Raw genomic sequence first — 19,173 nt, forward strand, 5'->3', positions numbered from 1 at the left:
CAATACTCATAACCTCACTAAAATAAAAAATCGAATAAAATTACAACTGAAAGGAGTTTTGTCAAACGAGCTGCCAATTACAAAAATCTAATAGTAATGAATAGGATTAAATATATATATATATATATATATATATTTAAATTTAGAAATTTGATCAGAAAAATTATCTAGAAATATCAACATATAACTGAGATTTATTTTACACATGAATCTGGTCACACACTTTTTCAATCTCCACCACACATCCAAATTTTGAGCACAAATCTGATCCAAATTCTGGATTCTCACACTTACTGATATATATATATATATATTATATACATGATTTCTTTCCCTCAATAAATTTAATATTAAAAGTTATGTGAAGCTTATTCATCATCATTCTGTTTTCTTGGTTAAAAATTATTAAAGTGACATAAGTAAAGTTGTTTGGATGCCTCAAAAGAAAGGAATTCTCTTTTCAAGGGAAAGCATTGATTTGTTTTATGCAAATATTCCTTTGCCTTGAAATTCTTAATTAGCTTCTCAAAAACTCTTATAGAGGAGACAAATGCCCCTTTCCTCAAATCGTTTGTAAGTTGATTAAAGAGTGAGTATTCTTTAAGAGGGTGAACACTTGGAGTGGAAATAAGATATTACCTTAAATTTACTAAATTAAACGCAAGAAATATTATAATGGGAAATTGTCAATGACTAAAATGTCCTTGAAGGCTGGAATTTCTTGTGAGAACCTGAGACTTTTGTTATCTTATTATCTGATAAAAGAAAAATATTATGTACCATGAAATTATATTCCGAAAATGGGGTGCATGTAAACTTAAAATTAGTGAGATGTAAACTACACTAACAACGATTGTGGTACATATAGAAGCACTTTTATGCATAATTTTTTAGATACTTTTTCTGAATTTCTAATTTTGTTATTGATGGGAGGCATAAGATAAGATACTGATAACAGTTGAATTTTTATTTCACAATAATGATGGATTAATAAGGAAAAGCCAGACAAAAAATAAGTGTAGAAAGAAAAAATAAATAAATAAATAAATAAATAGAGAAACCAACAAATTAATTCTGACTTGTCTGATGGATATGATTTGTTTTTTGAGGAAGAGGTTTGGTTTTGGTTCTAAGTAAGAACCTTTTATAATGGTCCGATTCACAGGTTGAGAATCCAAAGGATTGAATTAAACTGAATCGAACTACTCTTATTGTTTTATTTAATTTTTGTACAATACGATGTGAAAATAGGCGGGATTTATCCACAAAATTTGAAGAATATAAGATACAAGAGATTTATAAACTTTGGAGTAGTTTTACACTAGGTTGAGTGGTATAGTTGGGAAGTGATTATTTTATGGGCGAATTACACTAATAATTTTTATAATTTAAAACTTATGTCATTTTAGTTTCTGACTTTTCAATTGTCATACATTTGACCCTCAATTTTGAATCTTATTCTAAATAAGGACAATTGAAGACATTGTTGCTCAATTTAAAAGGCAAAGTCGTCATACAACTTATTTTGTGTTGGTTAACTTATATGTTTGAAATATAATGACATTTTTTTTAATGAATAATGTTAGAACTTTTTTATTATAAGGTTCTGTTTAGTTTGGTTTTCAAAACCTATGTTTAAATTTTTTTTCTAAAAAACTAAAAATTAAATTGGTGAAAAAAAATTAAAAACACATTATTTTTATATAATATAATCTTTTGGGAGGAAAGAAATAATTTTTTTAAATAAATTTTTTGATATTTATTTTTGTAAAATTAGTTTTATTTTTTAAAAAATTAAATATGGTGACAACTTTAATATCATTATTAAACCAATTCATTAAATTAAAAAAAATTCAAAACTAAAAATATTTTATATATTAACATATTGATTATACATATTATAAGCCTAGTAACCATTCATTGCATGATAACCATCAAAAAAAATATTTGTTAATAAGAAATACAACCAACTAGTACATGATAACTATCTAAAAATATTATCAAAAACAATTGTCCATTACATAGGGGGTGTTTATTTCAGTTTTTCAGAACTAACTTATGGCTTTTAGCTTTGAAAAAGTTATTTTGGACTATTTGGTTAAACTTATTTCAAACAAATTCTGATTCTAACAGCTTATTTTAACTCAAAAAAGCTAATTCTGAGAAGCTGCTCACCCATTGCTTCTGATTATCAGCTTCTGCTGTGGACCTGTTAATTTATGGTTATACTCTTAAATTTTTTTATTTTTTATTTTTTTAAAAATAGAAAAAGACTCAAATGGATTATAGATTATTATTATTATTTTTTATGAGAAATGTAGACAAACAAAGAATAAAAATTAATTGAAAAAGTTATTTTACAGCTTATTAAATAAACACTACTCAGCAACTTAAATCTATAATCCAACAGCTACACCAAACAAATTAACAACTTCTGATTAAAGTCATAATCTATAATCTGTTAAGATATAATCTATAAACTGTTTTAACAGTTACACCAAACGAGGACATAGTTATCATCTAAATACGTACTAAAATTATTAGAAAAGTGCTTATATCTTATTCAGACGAGAAAAGCGACAACGCGGACAGTCAGAACACGAGAGCAATGTAATCTACACTAAGTTAGTTGCTAAGGTTGAGTGATCACTTGAGAGTGATCAAATCTTGAGGTTACCGAGAATAAGAATAAAGATGAAATTAAGTCGGTTATTGAGTCTAGGCAGGATGGGATGTCGGATGAGAAAGATAACAGTCAATTCCACAAGCCTATGAAGAGATGTACCAAGAGTGGCTTAAGTTGAAAACAAATATAAAGTGAGCTAAATTAGATCTTATTTGTCATGATCTAAAAAAGTTAAAAAGTTATTATCATATTTAAGTCATATCATCTTATTTAAATCACATCACCTCTATATTACATCATTTCAAATCTCTTAGCTAACCTAGCCTCTCAAGTTGTGAGACGTAGCTTGAATTTTGTTCTAAGCTCTTGGATTGTAACAGTTTATTTCGTTTGTAAAACCTAGGCCTTGTAAACCTTTGATTGCCACCTCTTAGACCAAAGAGGTTTTAGCCTTTGTGCTTCATAGCCCTTAAGGGCTTGTATTGAGCTTCATTGCATTTTTATTTTTATTTTTTCTTTCTATTTAGTCACTTTGCATAGTTTATGGGTAATCAAGTGGTAGCCAAAAATCAACTTGGAGATATGCATTTGGCACAAAATTTTGGAAAAACTAAAAAAGGAAAATGCAAGAAAAGAAATTCATGGGACTACTAAAAAAATTTAAAAAACAAAGAAAAGGAAGAAAAAGGAAAAGACATTCTATTAAGAACATTGAAAGTTACATAAGGATAATTGGAAGATTTTGCATTTACAATATACCCCTCTCAACCAATGAAAGAAACTTGGATTTTCTTTGGGAGGCTTGAGCCCATGAATCCATCACTACTCTCTCCTCCTTTCCTACCCAAACAGAGCCTAACACTAACCAATTTCTCCTTCCCGCCAATTTTGACCATTTGCAAGCTCCTTTGAAAGACTTCTTTCAACCACTTTTCAAAAAGACTGTTGAGGAAAGTCCCAGACCCAATTAACAACTCTTCTATCAACTTCTCTTCCACACCACTAAATAAAAAACAACCTCCCAAATCACCTTCAGCATCAAAACACCCTTTGATCTTTGACAAAACCACCTCTTTTATGAGCTTATCATGAGTCGAATCCCGATTGAAAACGAACCGGTTCTTGATCAATTCAAGAAACCCATGTGGGTTTTGAATATCATTCCCCATTTCACGTGTCAAATCGCTTGAAATTGGGCTCAAATCTCTTGCTAATTTGGCGTCTTCTTCATCATCATCGTCATTGTCGTTATCATCATCAGCTTTGATGTTCAAGTCAAGGGTGTTCGAGCTCGACTGCCTTGTGAACTCTTTTTTGATTGAATATGCAAAATTTTCCCTCTCCTCGATTCTCGGACTTTTGGCCTTGTTTGACAAATCCCACTCAGCTTTCCTCTTTTTATCATCAGAAGAGTTGGGAATTGTTTCACTCACCTCCAATTTGATCTGGGTTACAAAATTGGGGTCCTCCTCTGCATCATCTCCATAGCATGTAGAATCTGAATCACCCTTTGTTAGGATGATTATTGCTTGATTCTCTCCGATTTTTCCAGTTTCGAATCCATCAGCAAGAAATTTCATGAACTGGGTATCAGCAAAATCAACATCTTCCAACAAAACAACAATTTTTTCATGATCACTTAAAGCCCTTTCCAATTTTCCACAGCACGGACTCATCTTTTTACCGTATCTTTCTCTCATTTTCATGTGGAGGATCAAATCAGCAGACCCAAAAACCGACTCTGCAATTCCTCTTGCCAATCTCCTTTTTCCAATAGAATCACTACCCTGGATCAGTAACCAATTGATTGGTTTGGAATTGGATTCAAATTCAATCAAGGCTTCAACTATTGAAGAAATGGTTTCGAATTGCCATGGCACGTTGTCTTGTAACTGTTTGCATATCTCAGCTTTCCTATCTGCTAATTTTCCAATAGGATCTGAGAACTGACAATTACCGAGAGCAAGCGTGATCTTGACTTCCTTGCCTTGTGTAGTGTTCTTGAGAGAATCCAAGTTTGGTTGTTCCACAGATTGGTGTTTTTGGCTGTTCCTTTCATTGCCGAAACTGAACTCAATATGACACGAATTTTGGCGTCTGAAACGGGGAAAAGAACTGGCATTGTGGCTAGGCTTCAACGTTGAATTGACGAATGAGATTGAATTCGAGTCTGGGAATACGTTGTTGTTGTTTGGATTAGGCCACCATGGATATGAGGGTGATGTTGATGATGATGTATTATAGTTGTAGGTCTTTGCAGATAAGCTTTGATTGTTAATTGAAATTGAACCTTCCAGTGCTAGGTTCTGGTTATGCCTGCCTTGTTGGTGTTGGCTGTGGCACAATCTGTTCCATTTTCTCCTCAATTCAACCAATTCATCCTGAAATTTTAAAGAGAATAAGAATTATATGCAAAAGTTCATTATGCACAAGGTAAACCATTGATATTTGATTGTAGTTTATTGGAGTTACTCATTGAATCTTATTAGATAAATTATACTTTTCACTGTTATAGTTTGATTTAAATTTTACTTTAATCTCTAAATTTCAAGTTTAGTTTCAATTTGGTCCTTTTATCCAAATTTATGGTAATTTTTTCTACATGTATTTCTCAAGAGATGGACAAGTGTCCAAAATCAATAATTTCAACTTTTAGCTGGAAAGGAAGGAGCAAATTGATGCTCAATTTAAAGTGTAGAGACCAAAGTGAAATTTGGATTAAACTACAGGGTTAAAATACAATTTACTCTTTAATTCATTTAGAGAATTCGTGCTAGTAATTTATTATTAAAAAGTAAAAGAATATATGTTTTCAGTTTCTAGTTTCAATAACAAGTCAAACTGATGAACTCCGAATTGTCCCCATTTTAAGATTAAACAACTTCCAGACAAATTATACAAACAAACTGGTTTCATAGTGATTTGATCTTAAAAATACCTTGGCATGTGATTGTAGCCAGCAAGGCAATTGGGTTGAAGAAGCTTTGTCCATGCCTTTGGTGTCACCACAATTAGAAGTGCTTAAATAAAGTGAACTTTTGTGGTGAGCAGACTTGATCAACCCATGAGCTTGAGCTTCCTTTTCATATTTGGAGGTGCACTCTACACAGCATGTGAGCTTATTATAATTATCTTCTTCTTCCTCCTTCCCAGAAAAGGCCTTTGTTTCCAGCACTACTTTTGATGGGTTTTGTGAAAAGCTACTTATCCTTGACTCATGGACAACACTGCAAAACACCCAGTTAATGGATTCACCAAATTAATTTTATTTTAATAAATTTAGAAATATAGTAGTGTTCAAAAATTTAAATTCACAAATGTATGATAAAATCAAATAGTAAGGAGTAAATAAATATTAGGCATATTCAACTCAATTTGTGATTTTCTATTTACTTACGTAAAATAATATCACCATTACATTTAATATTTGTTTATGTGAAGGAGTCATGTGTTTCAGTAAGTCATTAAAAATCTTTATGTTCAGAATTTAAAATTCAAGTAACTTTAGTTTATTAATGGAAAAAGTAAATGAATTCAAAAAAAAAAAAAAAAAAAAAAAAAAAAAAAAAAAAACCAAATTTGTTGTGGAAAACTAAATAAAGCTACAATATATATATCAGTAATGATTTCCCAAATATGAGCTTTTATTACATGTCTTTCATTGGACTTGAACTTCTATTTTTTTCTTAAAAATAAAAATAATAAATAAATAATTAGCCTCACTCTCTAAAATTTTAAATTTGCTTTCCTGTTTTAATTTTTTTACTTAGACGAACAAGATTTGCCTACCAGTAGCAGCATTTCCAGACCAAGAAAGAAACAAAACGACAGGGATTCATATTTGTCTCAACAACCAACATACTTTTTCAGTGGCATGGTCCTGGTCTCTTGCTGACTACAAAAAGTATTGCAACAAAAAAACAAACACAAAAATAAAATAAAACACAAAACAAAGCCTCAATTACTAACCTAAAATAGTAATTGTAGGTACCAAGAAATAGTATCCAGAATTTGGTTTAGTCTAAATTTAACTTTTATATTGGTAAGATTCATATACTCTACCCTTATAATAAATCTAAACTATAATTTTTTTTTTCTAAACAAAATCCTAAATACCTAAAATTACTGAATATTTACCAACACAATATACATAACTACATGATGATGCAAATTGATATTCAACAAGAGAACAGCTTCTCTCTAGTTTGAGTTTGGAGTGGAGAGAACATTATGATGAGCTCCTGATATGCACCATGTCTTCAATTTTTTTTTTTTTTTTTTTTTTAATAAATCAATGATTCAGATTTTTTCTATTCATTAACTCATTAAATATTGAGTAAGATTTTTTACTTGGCTCTATTATTAGGTTTATAAATAGGCGGATAAAATCTAAATCATTAAGTTAGAAAAAATACTAACGTAACGTGATGATGCATATTCAGAGAAATAGAGAGAAACCAGACTCTTCAAATAATAAATAAATATGGGTAAACAAAGACTCACCTAGTAGTAGTAGCATGGCCATGGAGACTCAAACCAAGTCCACCAGATGGAACAGAAACAGCTTGGAGTGACCATTGGATCTCAAGAGAAGGTTGCTTCATCTGACACCTCATATAGGTTTGATAATTTGCGGTAGCCATTAGCCAAACCTTTGTGTTTGAATTGCTGTAATCAGAAATCAACCTTCCTATCTCTGCAACTAGATGATCAACTGGATTATAAACATAATTATAATCATCACTAGCTACTACTACTGTTCTTGTTGAGTCTTCAACTGTCCATTTTAAGTCTCCTGTATAGATAATCACACCCCCTTTTCCTGATGCAATCAGAGAATCAACCTTTCTTTTCAGGTCTGATAGGTTCATCTCCACCTCTTCTCTCCTCATGAACCTCAAAGGTACTGATGAGAACTGAAATTTTATAAAATGAGTTGATTTCAATTCGTCATAAGGTACATCTCCTTTCTCTATCTTAGCCATTACTTCTCCAACAAGCCCTTCAGTGATGGACACAGAGTCACCGACTATCACAGTGTTCCTTCTTTTCTTCCTCAACAAGACCTCAAAAACCAACTTGATATCTTCTGAATCTGTGAGACCCAGAAGTGGGTTGTTGAGTTTCTTTTGGTTTTGAGGGGAAAAGAAAAGTGGGTTAGACTCAGAATTGTAACTCAGCAAATGGGCTTTCCAGAAACTGTTGTTTGGTTGATGAGAAGGAGAGCAAGGAGACGAGTAAACTCCACCACCACCACCACAACCAGAGATAGTACTGTAACACTGAAACACAGAAGAAGCTGAGGAAGAAGAGTCTTCTAGGTTGTTCTTCACAGCTGTGCTAGAGAACCCAGCTTCTCTCATAACCCTACTAACACTAGGGTCATCTAAGATAGACAAAATAAGCTGCTCAAGCTCTACCTTGATAGCCAAAAGAGGCTGTTGCTGTTGCTGCTGTTGTTGTTGTTCTATGCAGCCTCTTCTCTGGTGAGCTTGAGCTCTTTTGAGAGCTGCAATGAGAGCATTTGAGAGAGAAGGTTGGGTTTGAAGGAGAGGACCAGGTGTTGTAGGAAGCCTGTTCAGAGCCACATTGAAGCAAAGCTCAAGAGCTCTACAATACTGTAGAGGATGGGAATTACTGTTAGTTTGGGGTTGAGATTTGAGACAAGCTCTCTTTAGGAGACTTGGTCTAGGACTTGGGGTGAGCAAAGTGGAAGCCACATGGAGAGGAGTGACCTGAGCATGGCCTCTCCTCCTGGCTAAGCCCAGAGAGTGCTTCAAGACTGAAGCAGCCTCTGATGTGAGGGTCTGCTGTACTGTACAAGCTCCTGTTCGCATCACTTGGCTAAAACCCACCCCCCCACACCCCTTCTCTTCTTAGAAGAGAACACTAGTGCTCTTAGAGAACTAAAAATCTCTCTCTCTTGTTCTCCCTCTCTCTCTCCCTTACTTCACAGCACCACCCCCACACCACTGCTTCTTCCTCTTCTTTTGCTTTCGTGTTCTAGTTCTTGTTCTCTAAGTTGCTCTGATGTTTTAAAGAAAAGCTGGTTTACCCTTTGGAGGAAACACAAAGAAGTTAATACAAGGTTTGAAATGATGTCACACTGCCTCAAAATGGAAATGTTTTGAATGGAAGAGAAGAGCTTAGAGAGAGAACTGAGAGAGAATGGCTATAGAGAAAAACATGACTAGACCATATCACTTTATTTATACTTCCATCTTGCTGCGGCTGTTTTCAACTTTTGTTCTTGTTCTTCCTTTTTTTCTTTTTCTTTTTCTTTTTTTTTATTTCTTTATATTTTTTAAAATGTGTTGTGAAACTTCTTTTGCTTTTTATAATAGTAAATTACACTGATGGCCCGTGAGGTTTGGCCCAATTAAATCAAACCCCTTGACGTTTTGAAAATTATGTTATACTCTATGAAATTTAGAATCCTATTACAAGTTTTCCCTTTGTTGGTTAATTGCGCAAACAACTAATAGGAAATGGTTATGTAAGTAATCTATTTTTTAAGGAAAATTTACCCATAAGTCCTAATTTCTGAAAAGTTGAACCATTTAATCCTAAAAGTTTTCTTATATTCCATTTAGTCCCATTTGCACATCAATCTAATGTTCGAAACATTAATCTGATGTTTGGAATCTAATGTTCGAAACATTAATCTGATGTTCGAAATCTAATGTTCGAAACATTAATCTGATGTTTGAAACATTGTAATGGGACCTTTCAGTCTATAAGAAAACTTTTAGGATTAAACAGTGTATAAGTTATTAATTTGGGATTTATTGGTGCATCCCCCATATTTTAAATTACCAAATTTATCTTTTGTCTGTCATATCTTCTCCCTCGTCTCTTTAATCTCCTTTGAAATTTAACTCGCCATGATCCTTGATTGCCACAACTACCAACAACCACCCTATAGTTATCACCACTAACCTAAAACTAGATTTTATCGTAGTAACCATTGCCTTCTGACTTCATAACCACCACTACCCCATCATCAACATCCCACTTTCGAAAAGCTACCACACTAACTCCTAACAACCCAAAATCGCTTCCAATAGCCCCTTCAATCCCCTACACATCTCGCATCCGAACAACTTCCATCACCTATTGAATTTTAAATGGTCTCACCTCAACACAATTGGAGCTAGGGAGGGTTTCCCTTATGTCTTTTTATGACATTCAACATTGAGCCCTACAAAACTGTTTTCAAAGCAATGGCAGGAAGTAACAATGTGTACCAACAATAGGCAAAAGCACTATTTAGTTAGGAAACCTAAAAATAGGAAACTAAGAAATTGTAGACAATTGATAAAAATGTAAAATCCTATTAAACCATAAGTTCTAATTACATTGAATTTTATATATTCTTCATTTTGTTGTATCCGATGCCTTTTCGATCCCCATAATGTAGGAGCAGGGAATGGTGTGTTGGGATATATCTTCTTATTGGAGTTTGAGACCCAGTTGATTTTGGTTAAAAAATTTTAATTTGATTTGGTTTAAGTATAATATATTTTAATATATTATATCTAATTTTTAGAGACCTAATTCAATTGGGTAACAATTAGGATTTGATTTCAAAACCCAAGATTCAATATATATATATATATTGTTTTAGTTCTTGAAAAGGGGTGTGGCAGTTTTTATCAATTGGTGTGGTGTTTTGTTTGGCTGAACAAAGAAATAGTTTCAACAGTGCATGGTCAAAATCTGGAAGGGGTTTTCTACTACTCTATTTAGTTCCGAAGGGTTCTTTATTTTAGTGCATCTTCAGATGGTTTTGGTAAAGCTGACTTGGATTATTATTTTAGATCTTCTACAACTTTGTTTCGAAGATTTTGATTCATCTATTTGGTGAGGTCTTTCCTCTTGTTTATTTGTGATTATTTGGAATTCACCTAAGGGTGGTTTTGTAAGATCATTCATGTCCCATTTGTAATTGTTTGGAAACTTATTTGGTTGATAGGGGAATCGGATTTCAATCCCGTTGACGTACCTCACATTGAGGGAATCACGTAAAATTCTTGTGTTGCTTTTGATTTAATTTTTTCGCATTAGTTTTTATTCCCATTGATTGATTTACTTGTGGAGAATCACATATTTTTCCTAACAACTGGTATCAGAGCTTACGGTTTATTTGGGTTTATTTATTTGTGTAAATCAATGGAGGGGAATGTAGGTTGTATGTCTAGCTTCAATCGAAACAATTGGGTAACTTGACAAACTAAAATAGAGGACCTATTATTTTGTAAAAATTTGTATGGACCCATTAAGGGTGATAGTGGCAAACCCGATGGTATGAAAGATGATGAATGGAATAGACTTAATCGAAAAGCCGTTGGTGTTATCTGTCAATGTATTGATGACAGTGTGTTTCATCATGTTGTTACTGAAATTTCAACACATGATTTATGAAAAAAATTAGAAAGCCTTTATGATAGGAAATCATCCACAAATAAAGCCTTTCTGTTTCGTAGGTTGGTTAATTTAAAATATAAAGATGACAGCCCCATTCCAGAACATTTGAATGAAATAAAGAGTACTGTTAACCAACTTGCTTCTATGAAAATTATTTTTGATGATGAGTTACAGGCTTTGATGCTACTTAGTTCTTTGCCCGAAAGTTGGGAAACTTTGGTTGTGACGGTTAGTAATTCGACACCTAATGGAGTTGTCACAATAGCCCAAGTCACTAGTAGCTTGTTGAATGAAGAAACTAGAAGAAAATTAGCGGGTTCCTCTCATTCGGAAGCATTTGTTGTGAGAGGCCGAAGCCAAACAAGGGGGAGGAGTAAGACTCCTCATGGTCGTGATCAAAGCCGTGACAAATCGAAAGATGGTTCTTTTTCAAAGAAAGACATTGAGTGCTATTATTGCCATGAGAAAGGGCACATGAAGCGAGAATGCCGAAAGCTCAAGAACAAGGAGAAAATGCATGACAAAAGTGTGGATAAGAAGCAAGAAGACACAACGGCAGTTACTACCGATGATCTCATGGTCGTTTGTGAAGATGATTGTATCAATTTTGTGGACCAAGAGAGCAATTGGGTGATTGATTCTGGTGCTTCTTTTCATGTGACTTCTCGAGTTGATTTCTTCACTACCTACACCGAAGGAGATTATGGTTCTGTTCGAATGGGTAATGAAGGTTTGTCCAAGATTATTGGTATGGGTGATGTTTGCTTGGAAATAAATTTGGGCTGTAAGTTGTTGCTTAAAGATGTGAGGCATGTTCCTGACATTCGCCTCAATTTGATCTCTACTGGAAGTTAGATGATGAAGGCTTCAACAACAAATTTGGTGATGGAATATGGAAGCTCACAAAGGGTTCTTTGGTGGTGGCTAAGTGCAAGAAGACTCATACACTTTATTCGATGTAAGGAAAAATTTGTAAAAGTGTTGTCAATGCACTTGAAGATGATACTTCTACCGAATTGTGGCACAAGCGACTTGGCCATATGAGTTAGAAGGGGCTACACATTTTGTTCAAGAAAGAGCTTCTACCCGGTTCGAAAGGTACAAATCTTAAAACTTGTGCTTATTGTTTGGCAGGTAAACAATATAGAGTTTCTTTTCAGAAAAGTGTTGCTTCTAGAAAAGAAAATGTTTTGGAATTGATTCATTCAGATGTTCGTGGTCCTTTGAAAGTTAGTACACATAGTGGTGCACTTTATTTTGTTACTTTCATTGATGATTATTCAAGGAAAGTTTGGGTTTTTCTACTAAAAATTAAAGATCAAGTTCTAGAAGTATTTAAGCATTTTCAGGCCATGGTTGAAAGAGAAACAGGGCAGAAATTGAAGTGCATCCGATCAGACAATGGTGGTGAATACACTGGGCCATTTGATGAGTATTGTCGCAGCCAAGGTATTCGGCACCAAAAGACAGTTAAGAAGACTCCTCAACCAAAATGGCGTTGCCGAGAGGATGAACCGCACCATTGTGGAATGAACAATGTGTTTGCTTTTACAAGCTAAATTGCCAAGATCCTTTTGGGGTGAGGCAATGAGGACAACGATTGACGTGATCAATTTGTCTCATTCCTATCCTTTGAATAGTGATGTTCCAGAAAGAGTTTGGACCGAAAAAGATATGTCTTATGAGTACTTGAGAGTGTTTGGTTACCGAGCTTTTGTTCACATTCCAAATGATGAGAGGTCCAAGCTTGATAGCAAGTCAAGAAAATGTATTTTTCTTAGCTATGGGCGTAATGAATTTGGGTATAGATTGTGGGATCCGGTCGACAAGAAAGTCATTCGAAGCCGTGATGTTGTGTTTCTTGAAGACCAAACAATTGAAGACTTTGGCAAAGGTGATCAACCGGAGCCAAAAACTAGTGATCTCATTGACATGGATCCATCTCCTCTATCTTCGGTGGATGATGAAAATGGGGAAGATGTGCAGCCATCCATTGAAGATGTAGAGGATGATGCGAATCCTTGAAGTTGAACCAGAAATTGAGGAAGAACATCCAACTCAAGAATCGCCACCACAACTTGAGTTGAGGAAATCTACAAGGGACCAACAACCTTCAAGAAAGTATCCTCTCAATGAATTTGTATTGATTTCTGATCAAGAGGAGCTTGAGAGCTACCGAGAAGCAATTGAGCATAACAAAGAAAGATGATTGGAAAAAGGCAATGGAAGATGAGATGAATTCCTTACTTGAAAATCACACTTATGATTTAGTGAAGTTGCCTAAGGAAAGGAAAATTCTGAAAAATAAGTGGGTTTTCAAATTGAAAAATGACGGCAAGAATCTGAGGTACAAAGCACGTTTTGTTGTGAAAGGCTTTGGGCAAAAAAAAAATGCATTGATTTTGATGAAATTTTCTCACCAGTTATGAAGATGTCTTCTATTCGGGTTGTACTTGGCATAGCTGAGAGTATGAACCTTGAAGTTGAACAACTTGATGTGAAGACTGCATTTCTTCATGGTGACCTTGAAGAAGAAATTTACATAGAGCAACCAAAAGGTTTCATAGAGAAAGAGAAAAGGAAATAGAAATTTGTTTGCAAATTGAAAAAAAGTTTGTATGGTCTCAAGCAAGCTCCGCGGCAATAGTACAAAAAATTTGACTCTTTCATGATGAATAATGGTTTTTCTAAAACCACTTTGGACCATTGTGTGTTTGTGAAAAATTTGCCATCTGGGAAATTTATTATTCTTTTGCTTTATGTTGATGACATGTTAATTGTGGGTCAAGATTCTACCATGATTAACAGGTTGGAATTGGAGTTGAGCAAGTCTTTTGTTATGAAAGATTTGGGACCGGCAAAGCAAATACTTGGTATGAAAATTGTTCGTGATCGCAGAGAGGGACTGATTTAGTTGTCTCAAGAAAGCTACATTGAGAAAGTTCTTGAGAGGTTCAACATGGATAAAGCAAAGCCGGTTGGTTGTCCACTTGCGGGTCACTTTAAGCTTAGTTCGAATCAAAGTCCTACAAGTGAGAAAGACAAAAAAAAGATGTTGAAAGTTCCTTATGTTTCAGCAGTTGGTTCTTTGATGTACGCCATGATTTGTACAAGGCCGGATATTGCTCACGCCGTTGGTGTGGTGAGTCATTTTCTTTTTAATTCGGGTAAAGAACATTGGGCAGTAGTAAAATGGATTCTAAGATATCTTCGAGGGACTTCGAATGTGTGTTTGTGTTTTGGGGATGGTAAGCCGATGCTTGATGGGTTCACAGATTCTGACATGGCCAGTGATGTTGATTCTAGGAAATCTACTTCGGGATATTTGATGACTTTTGCAGGGGAAATTGTGGCATGGCAATCTAAATTACAAAAATGTATTGCTCTCTCAACTACCGAAGCTGAATTTATTGCCATTACGGAAGCTTGCAAAGAAGAGTTATGGTTGAAGAAATTTTTGCAAGAGTTGGGTTTAAAGCAAGAAAAGTATATGTTTTATTGTTATTGTCAAAGTGCTATTCACTTGAGTAAAAATTCTACTTTTCATTCGAGATCGAAACACATTGATGTGAAATACCATTGGATTCGTGATGTGTTATATTCGAAATTGTTGCAACTCGAAAAGGTTCACGCAGATGATAATATTTCGGATATGTTGACAAAGACTTTGTCAAGGGACAAACATTTGAAGTGTCGAACTTTGGCGGGTATGGTTGATGTCTCCACCTAAGTCGATAGGGGAAGAATTGTTGGGATATATCTCCTTATTGAAATTTGAGACCCAATTGGTTTTGGTTAAAGAATTTTAATTTGGTTTGGTTTAAGAATTTTAATTTGATTTGGTTTAGGTATAATATATTTTAATATATTATATCTAATTTTTGGAGACCTAATTCAATTGGGTAACAATTAGGATTTGATTTCAAAATCTAAGATTTAATATATATATATATATATATATTGTTTTAGTTCTTGAAAAAGGGATGGGGCAGTTTTTATCAATTGGTGTGGTGTTTTGTTTGGATGCACAAAGAAATAGTTTCAACAGTGCATGGTCAAAATCTGGAAGGAGTTTTCTACTACTCTATTTAGTTTCGAAGGGTTCTTTATTTTAGTGCATCTTCGGATGGTTTTGGTAAAGCTGACTTGAATTATTATTTTGAATCCTCTACAATTTTGTTTCGAAGATTTTGATTAATCTATTTGGTAAGGTCTTTCCTCTTGCTTATTTATGATTATTTGAAATTTACCTAAGCATAGTTTTGTGATACACCTTATTTATGATTATTTGAAATTTACCTAAGGATAGTTTTGTGAGACCATTCGTGTCTCGTTTGTAATCGTTTGGAAACTTATTTGGTTGATAGTGGAATCGGATTTGGATCCCGTGGACGTACCTCACATTGAGGGAACCACGTAAAATTCTTGTGTTTTTTTAATTTAATTTTTTCGCATTAATTTTTATTCACATTGATTGATTTACTTATGGAGAATCACATAGTTTCCCTAATATGGTTGTTGCAAAAGGTAAAGGTGGATATGGAGGGTGGGAGGTAGCAGTGTATATGGTGGGTGGGAGACGAGTGGTGATTGTGGGAGGTAGTTTTTCATTGTGAAGTAAGAGAATGTGAAGATTATGGAAAATATAAAGGAAAGTGAGGAGAGATATAAGCAAAGCCACAAAGAGAAAAAAAAAAAAAATATATATATATATATATATAAGGGTAAAATGGTCATTTAATTAATATAATTATCCCATCTCACTCGTCGCCATTGCATTCTTCATAGATATGAATGGCGGAACCCTATAAAAATTGAGAAAAATACTATTCTCAATTAATTTTTTATTAGAATAATGTGGTTGAGATATCTTTGTAATTAACTTTTATTTTAATAAACACTTTGTTTTAAAACAATAAGTTTCAATACAATTATGTCATTCTATACAAAATTTTATTTTTTATTTGTATATCATTACTCTTAAACTAATCATCATTTTTTTTTTTTTATCAGCAAAAAAAGAAACCTATATTGAACTAATCATCATTTGTTCTCTAAAGGATAAACAATCTACTATTTTATAGATTATAATCTAATATAAAAGAGTTTAACTTTTAAAATTGATTATGTCTGAATTTATATGGCCTCGACTTGATTCGATGAACTTGTAAAAGAAGTGAACCTTAGGTAGACATTCGTCTGGTGCAGCTAAAAATCTTTCAATATTTAAGTCAATAGAATAAACTTAGAGAAAGATATTCAAATGAGGGGTTTAAGGTTTCAGATATTAATTGTCATGGTTGTCTTTTTGGCCTTTTATAGAAAGTCTCAATAGAAAAACTACATTATAGCCTAATTAATTGTCTATCTATCAATAATCATTTTGCAATTGCTAGGATTTGCCAAATATCAATATAAATGGTAAAATGTTCGCATTCATTTACCAGACAAGTTTTGTCCCAAGATTATGAAAAGCTGAAAAAGATGGTTTCAATCTACACACTATTCCCTTTTCTTTTTTCTTTTTTAATCTAAAAAATGATAATATAGAGATAATAAAGTACCAATTAGAAGTAAAATTTGGGTTGGTAATATTGTGGGTGTTTGGAAAGTTGCTATTTTAATAGGTTATTTTAGTTTTTGACTATTTTAGTAGGTTAAAATTTTTGTGTTTGGAAAGATAGTTGGATTTTTTTGTACTTTGATGCGATATTTGTAAAAAAAAAATAAAAAAATAAATAATTATAAATTTAATATAATATTTTATCTTATTAACTATTTTAATTTATTTTATTTTTATAGATTTTAGCTCAAAAACTAAAAAATCTCTTACCAAACCACCCCATTGTTTTATCTTCTTCCCTGCTGTGTTATTCTCATGCAAAAGAGGTTTCATAAAAAAATAAAAATAAAAAAGTTTCTCAAATGGGACCCACAATTCAAAAAAATATAGTCAAGAGTGGTTTTTTTCTTTTTTTTTTTTCACATCAGACAAGGCCAGCAGAAATTCAAATAAAGTACTAAAGTGAAAAGGTGGAAAGAAGGGCAGAGGGTGATGAGAGAGATAAAAGAGGAGAGAATGTTATTTTTATTTTTTTATGTTTATATCATTTGTTTTTTTATGTATAAACAGATGGATCGAAAAAAGGAAGGGTCTTCACGCCAATCGTTGTAGAGTGCAGAGTTTTATTCCCCAAGTACCCAAAAAAGCAACCTTCTGTCTGCTATCATACGTAGCATTATTGACACTTTTCCAGCCCTTACTCTCTCTTTCTTTTTGCATTTTTTATTTAGTTTTTAGAAAATGTTATAAGCTTTAATTTTTTTATTAAATAAATAATTAAATATTTTTGTGAGATTCATAAAAATATAAATCTCATATTTATGTGAGACATTTGATCATTTGTTTGATAGAAGATTTACTATTCTTAATATTACCCTTAGTTTTTAGGAAGAAATCTCTCATAAAACACGGTAATATTAAATATTTTAGAGTGTACTAAATAATCAAGGTGTTAAAAATACATATAGTTTTAAACATAAAAGGTACATACAAATATTTTTGTCATATTTATGCATTTTGTATTTGGAATAATAAATTTATTGTTGGAATTTATAAAAGAGAAAATTTAAATTGTATATTCAGTGATCCTGTTTCCCATTTACTATTTCTACCTTGCCAACCAACTCCAACCATGCGTTTGAAAACTTGAAAGTATCCGATCAACTCGCCAATTTTGAGAATAAGCTTTCGTTTGGGGTGTGTGTTAACTTTTTAACTTTTTACTTCTTTAGTTATTTTAATTTAAGGTTAAAAAGTTTCGTTTGGAATATGTTTTTTAACTTTTTAAACTTTTATAAGAGAAAAAATGAAATAATTATGATTTATATGTGACATTTTATCTTATTAACTCTTTGATCTATTTTATCTTTTGTGATTAAAATAGCTAAAAAAACCCATGTCAAACATAGCCTTAAGTGGGTTGGCCAAAGGTTAAAAAAAATTCAATCTGCCAAGGGTAGTTTGGTTTATAATTTTCTCTCAAAACGAACCCAAATCAACTACGTCACAACCCTAGTCCCTACAAAATAAATAATAAATAAATAGATAAATTACACTTTCAACCTGTGATTTAACTGAAATTTCATTTTGGTCACTATTATTTTAAATTAAATAATTTGGTCCCTACAATTTAAATAAATTGTATCATTTTGGCCATCTTGGAGGTTAAACTTAGCAATTTTGGTACACTCAGTCTCCTGAGATGTACATGTAAAAAAATTAATGAAAAATTAGATAAAATGACCAAATTAAAACTAAACTTTAGTGTAGAAAATAAAATTTTAATTTAAAACATAGAAAATAAAATAACTTTGACCAAAAAGTGAAAAATATAATTTACCCAAAATGAAAATAAAATTGGAGAGGCTGTATCAATTACTATAGCATGCGTGAACGTTAGCCTCAACAAGTGGTTAAAAGGTGGATTTAAATGTTAAAACTCCAAATATATGTATTATAAGGAGCTAAAAGAAAAATTGTTAAAGCCTATGCCAAAGGACTAAGATTGAATTGAATTGAAAGTGTCTTGGGAAAGCACATTCAAATCCTGGTGAGCTTCTTTAAAGTACCTAAGGTTAAAATTTTACTTTGTTTTTTTTTTTTTTCTTTATCTTTTGAGGGGTTTGAGACATTCATAGATTTTGAATAAAGTTGTATCCATTAATCAATATCTTCTATACAAAAATCATAGTTTAATATTTCGCATGAATAACTGTTTTCACGCGAGATTTTTCTTGATTCTTCTATCTTTCAACTAAAATAAACTAGCATTAACCTAAGAATTAGATATATATTCTTTTTGAGTATCATTAATTAATTCATCAACTCCATATATGCAGACAACCTATATTAATTAAAATTTCTACGATGAAGTAAGTAATGTGTTTTAATTGCACTAAACACATACATTTATGTACTAATTTTCAAGCTGAAAAAGTACTAGCTATATAGTTCAACTTTTAAACAATGACTACTGACTAGAAAAACAAAACTATTGACTATAACTTTTGCAGTCAAAGTCATAGATATCGTCTGGGACTTTAACCACATGAAAAAT

The 19,173-nt window shown here is 32.6% G+C and overlaps 1 protein-coding gene across 1 annotated transcript; it reads right to left on the minus strand.

Annotated features, from left to right (window-relative positions):
• Positions 1 to 3,304: 3,304 nt before the first annotated feature.
• LOC114279684 (protein SMAX1-LIKE 4) lies at positions 3,305 to 8,807 on the minus strand. The gene is made up of 3 exons (XM_028221973.2): positions 7,130 to 8,807; positions 5,565 to 5,853; positions 3,305 to 5,007 (listed from the first exon to the last, which is right to left on the minus strand). Exons 1-3 carry the CDS (start codon positions 8,461 to 8,463, stop codon positions 3,391 to 3,393), a joined length of 3,240 nt encoding a protein of 1,079 aa, XP_028077774.2. The 5' UTR covers positions 8,464 to 8,807; the 3' UTR covers positions 3,305 to 3,390.
• Between the last annotated feature and the right edge of the window lie 10,366 nt (positions 8,808 to 19,173).

This window comes from Camellia sinensis, chromosome 4, assembly GCF_055761805.1.
Source record: "Camellia sinensis isolate YWXY chromosome 4, ASM5576180v1, whole genome shotgun sequence".
NCBI classification, from domain to species: Eukaryota; Viridiplantae; Streptophyta; class Magnoliopsida; order Ericales; family Theaceae; genus Camellia; species Camellia sinensis.

What these genes read in the sequence shown, in the direction of transcription:
- LOC114279684 (XM_028221973.2), bottom strand. Translation starts at nt 8,463, where the DNA reads ATGCGAACAGGAGCTTGTACAGTACAGCAGACCCTCACATCAGAGGCT. An exon ending in GGCCATGCTACTACTACTAG is followed by an intron (nt 5,854 to 7,129) that starts GTGAGTCTTTGT and finishes GGTGTTTTGCAG; the next exon opens with TGTTGTCCATGAGTCAAGGA. An exon ending in GGCTACAATCACATGCCAAG is followed by an intron (nt 5,008 to 5,564) that starts GTATTTTTAAGA and finishes TTAAAATTTCAG; the next exon opens with GATGAATTGGTTGAATTGAG.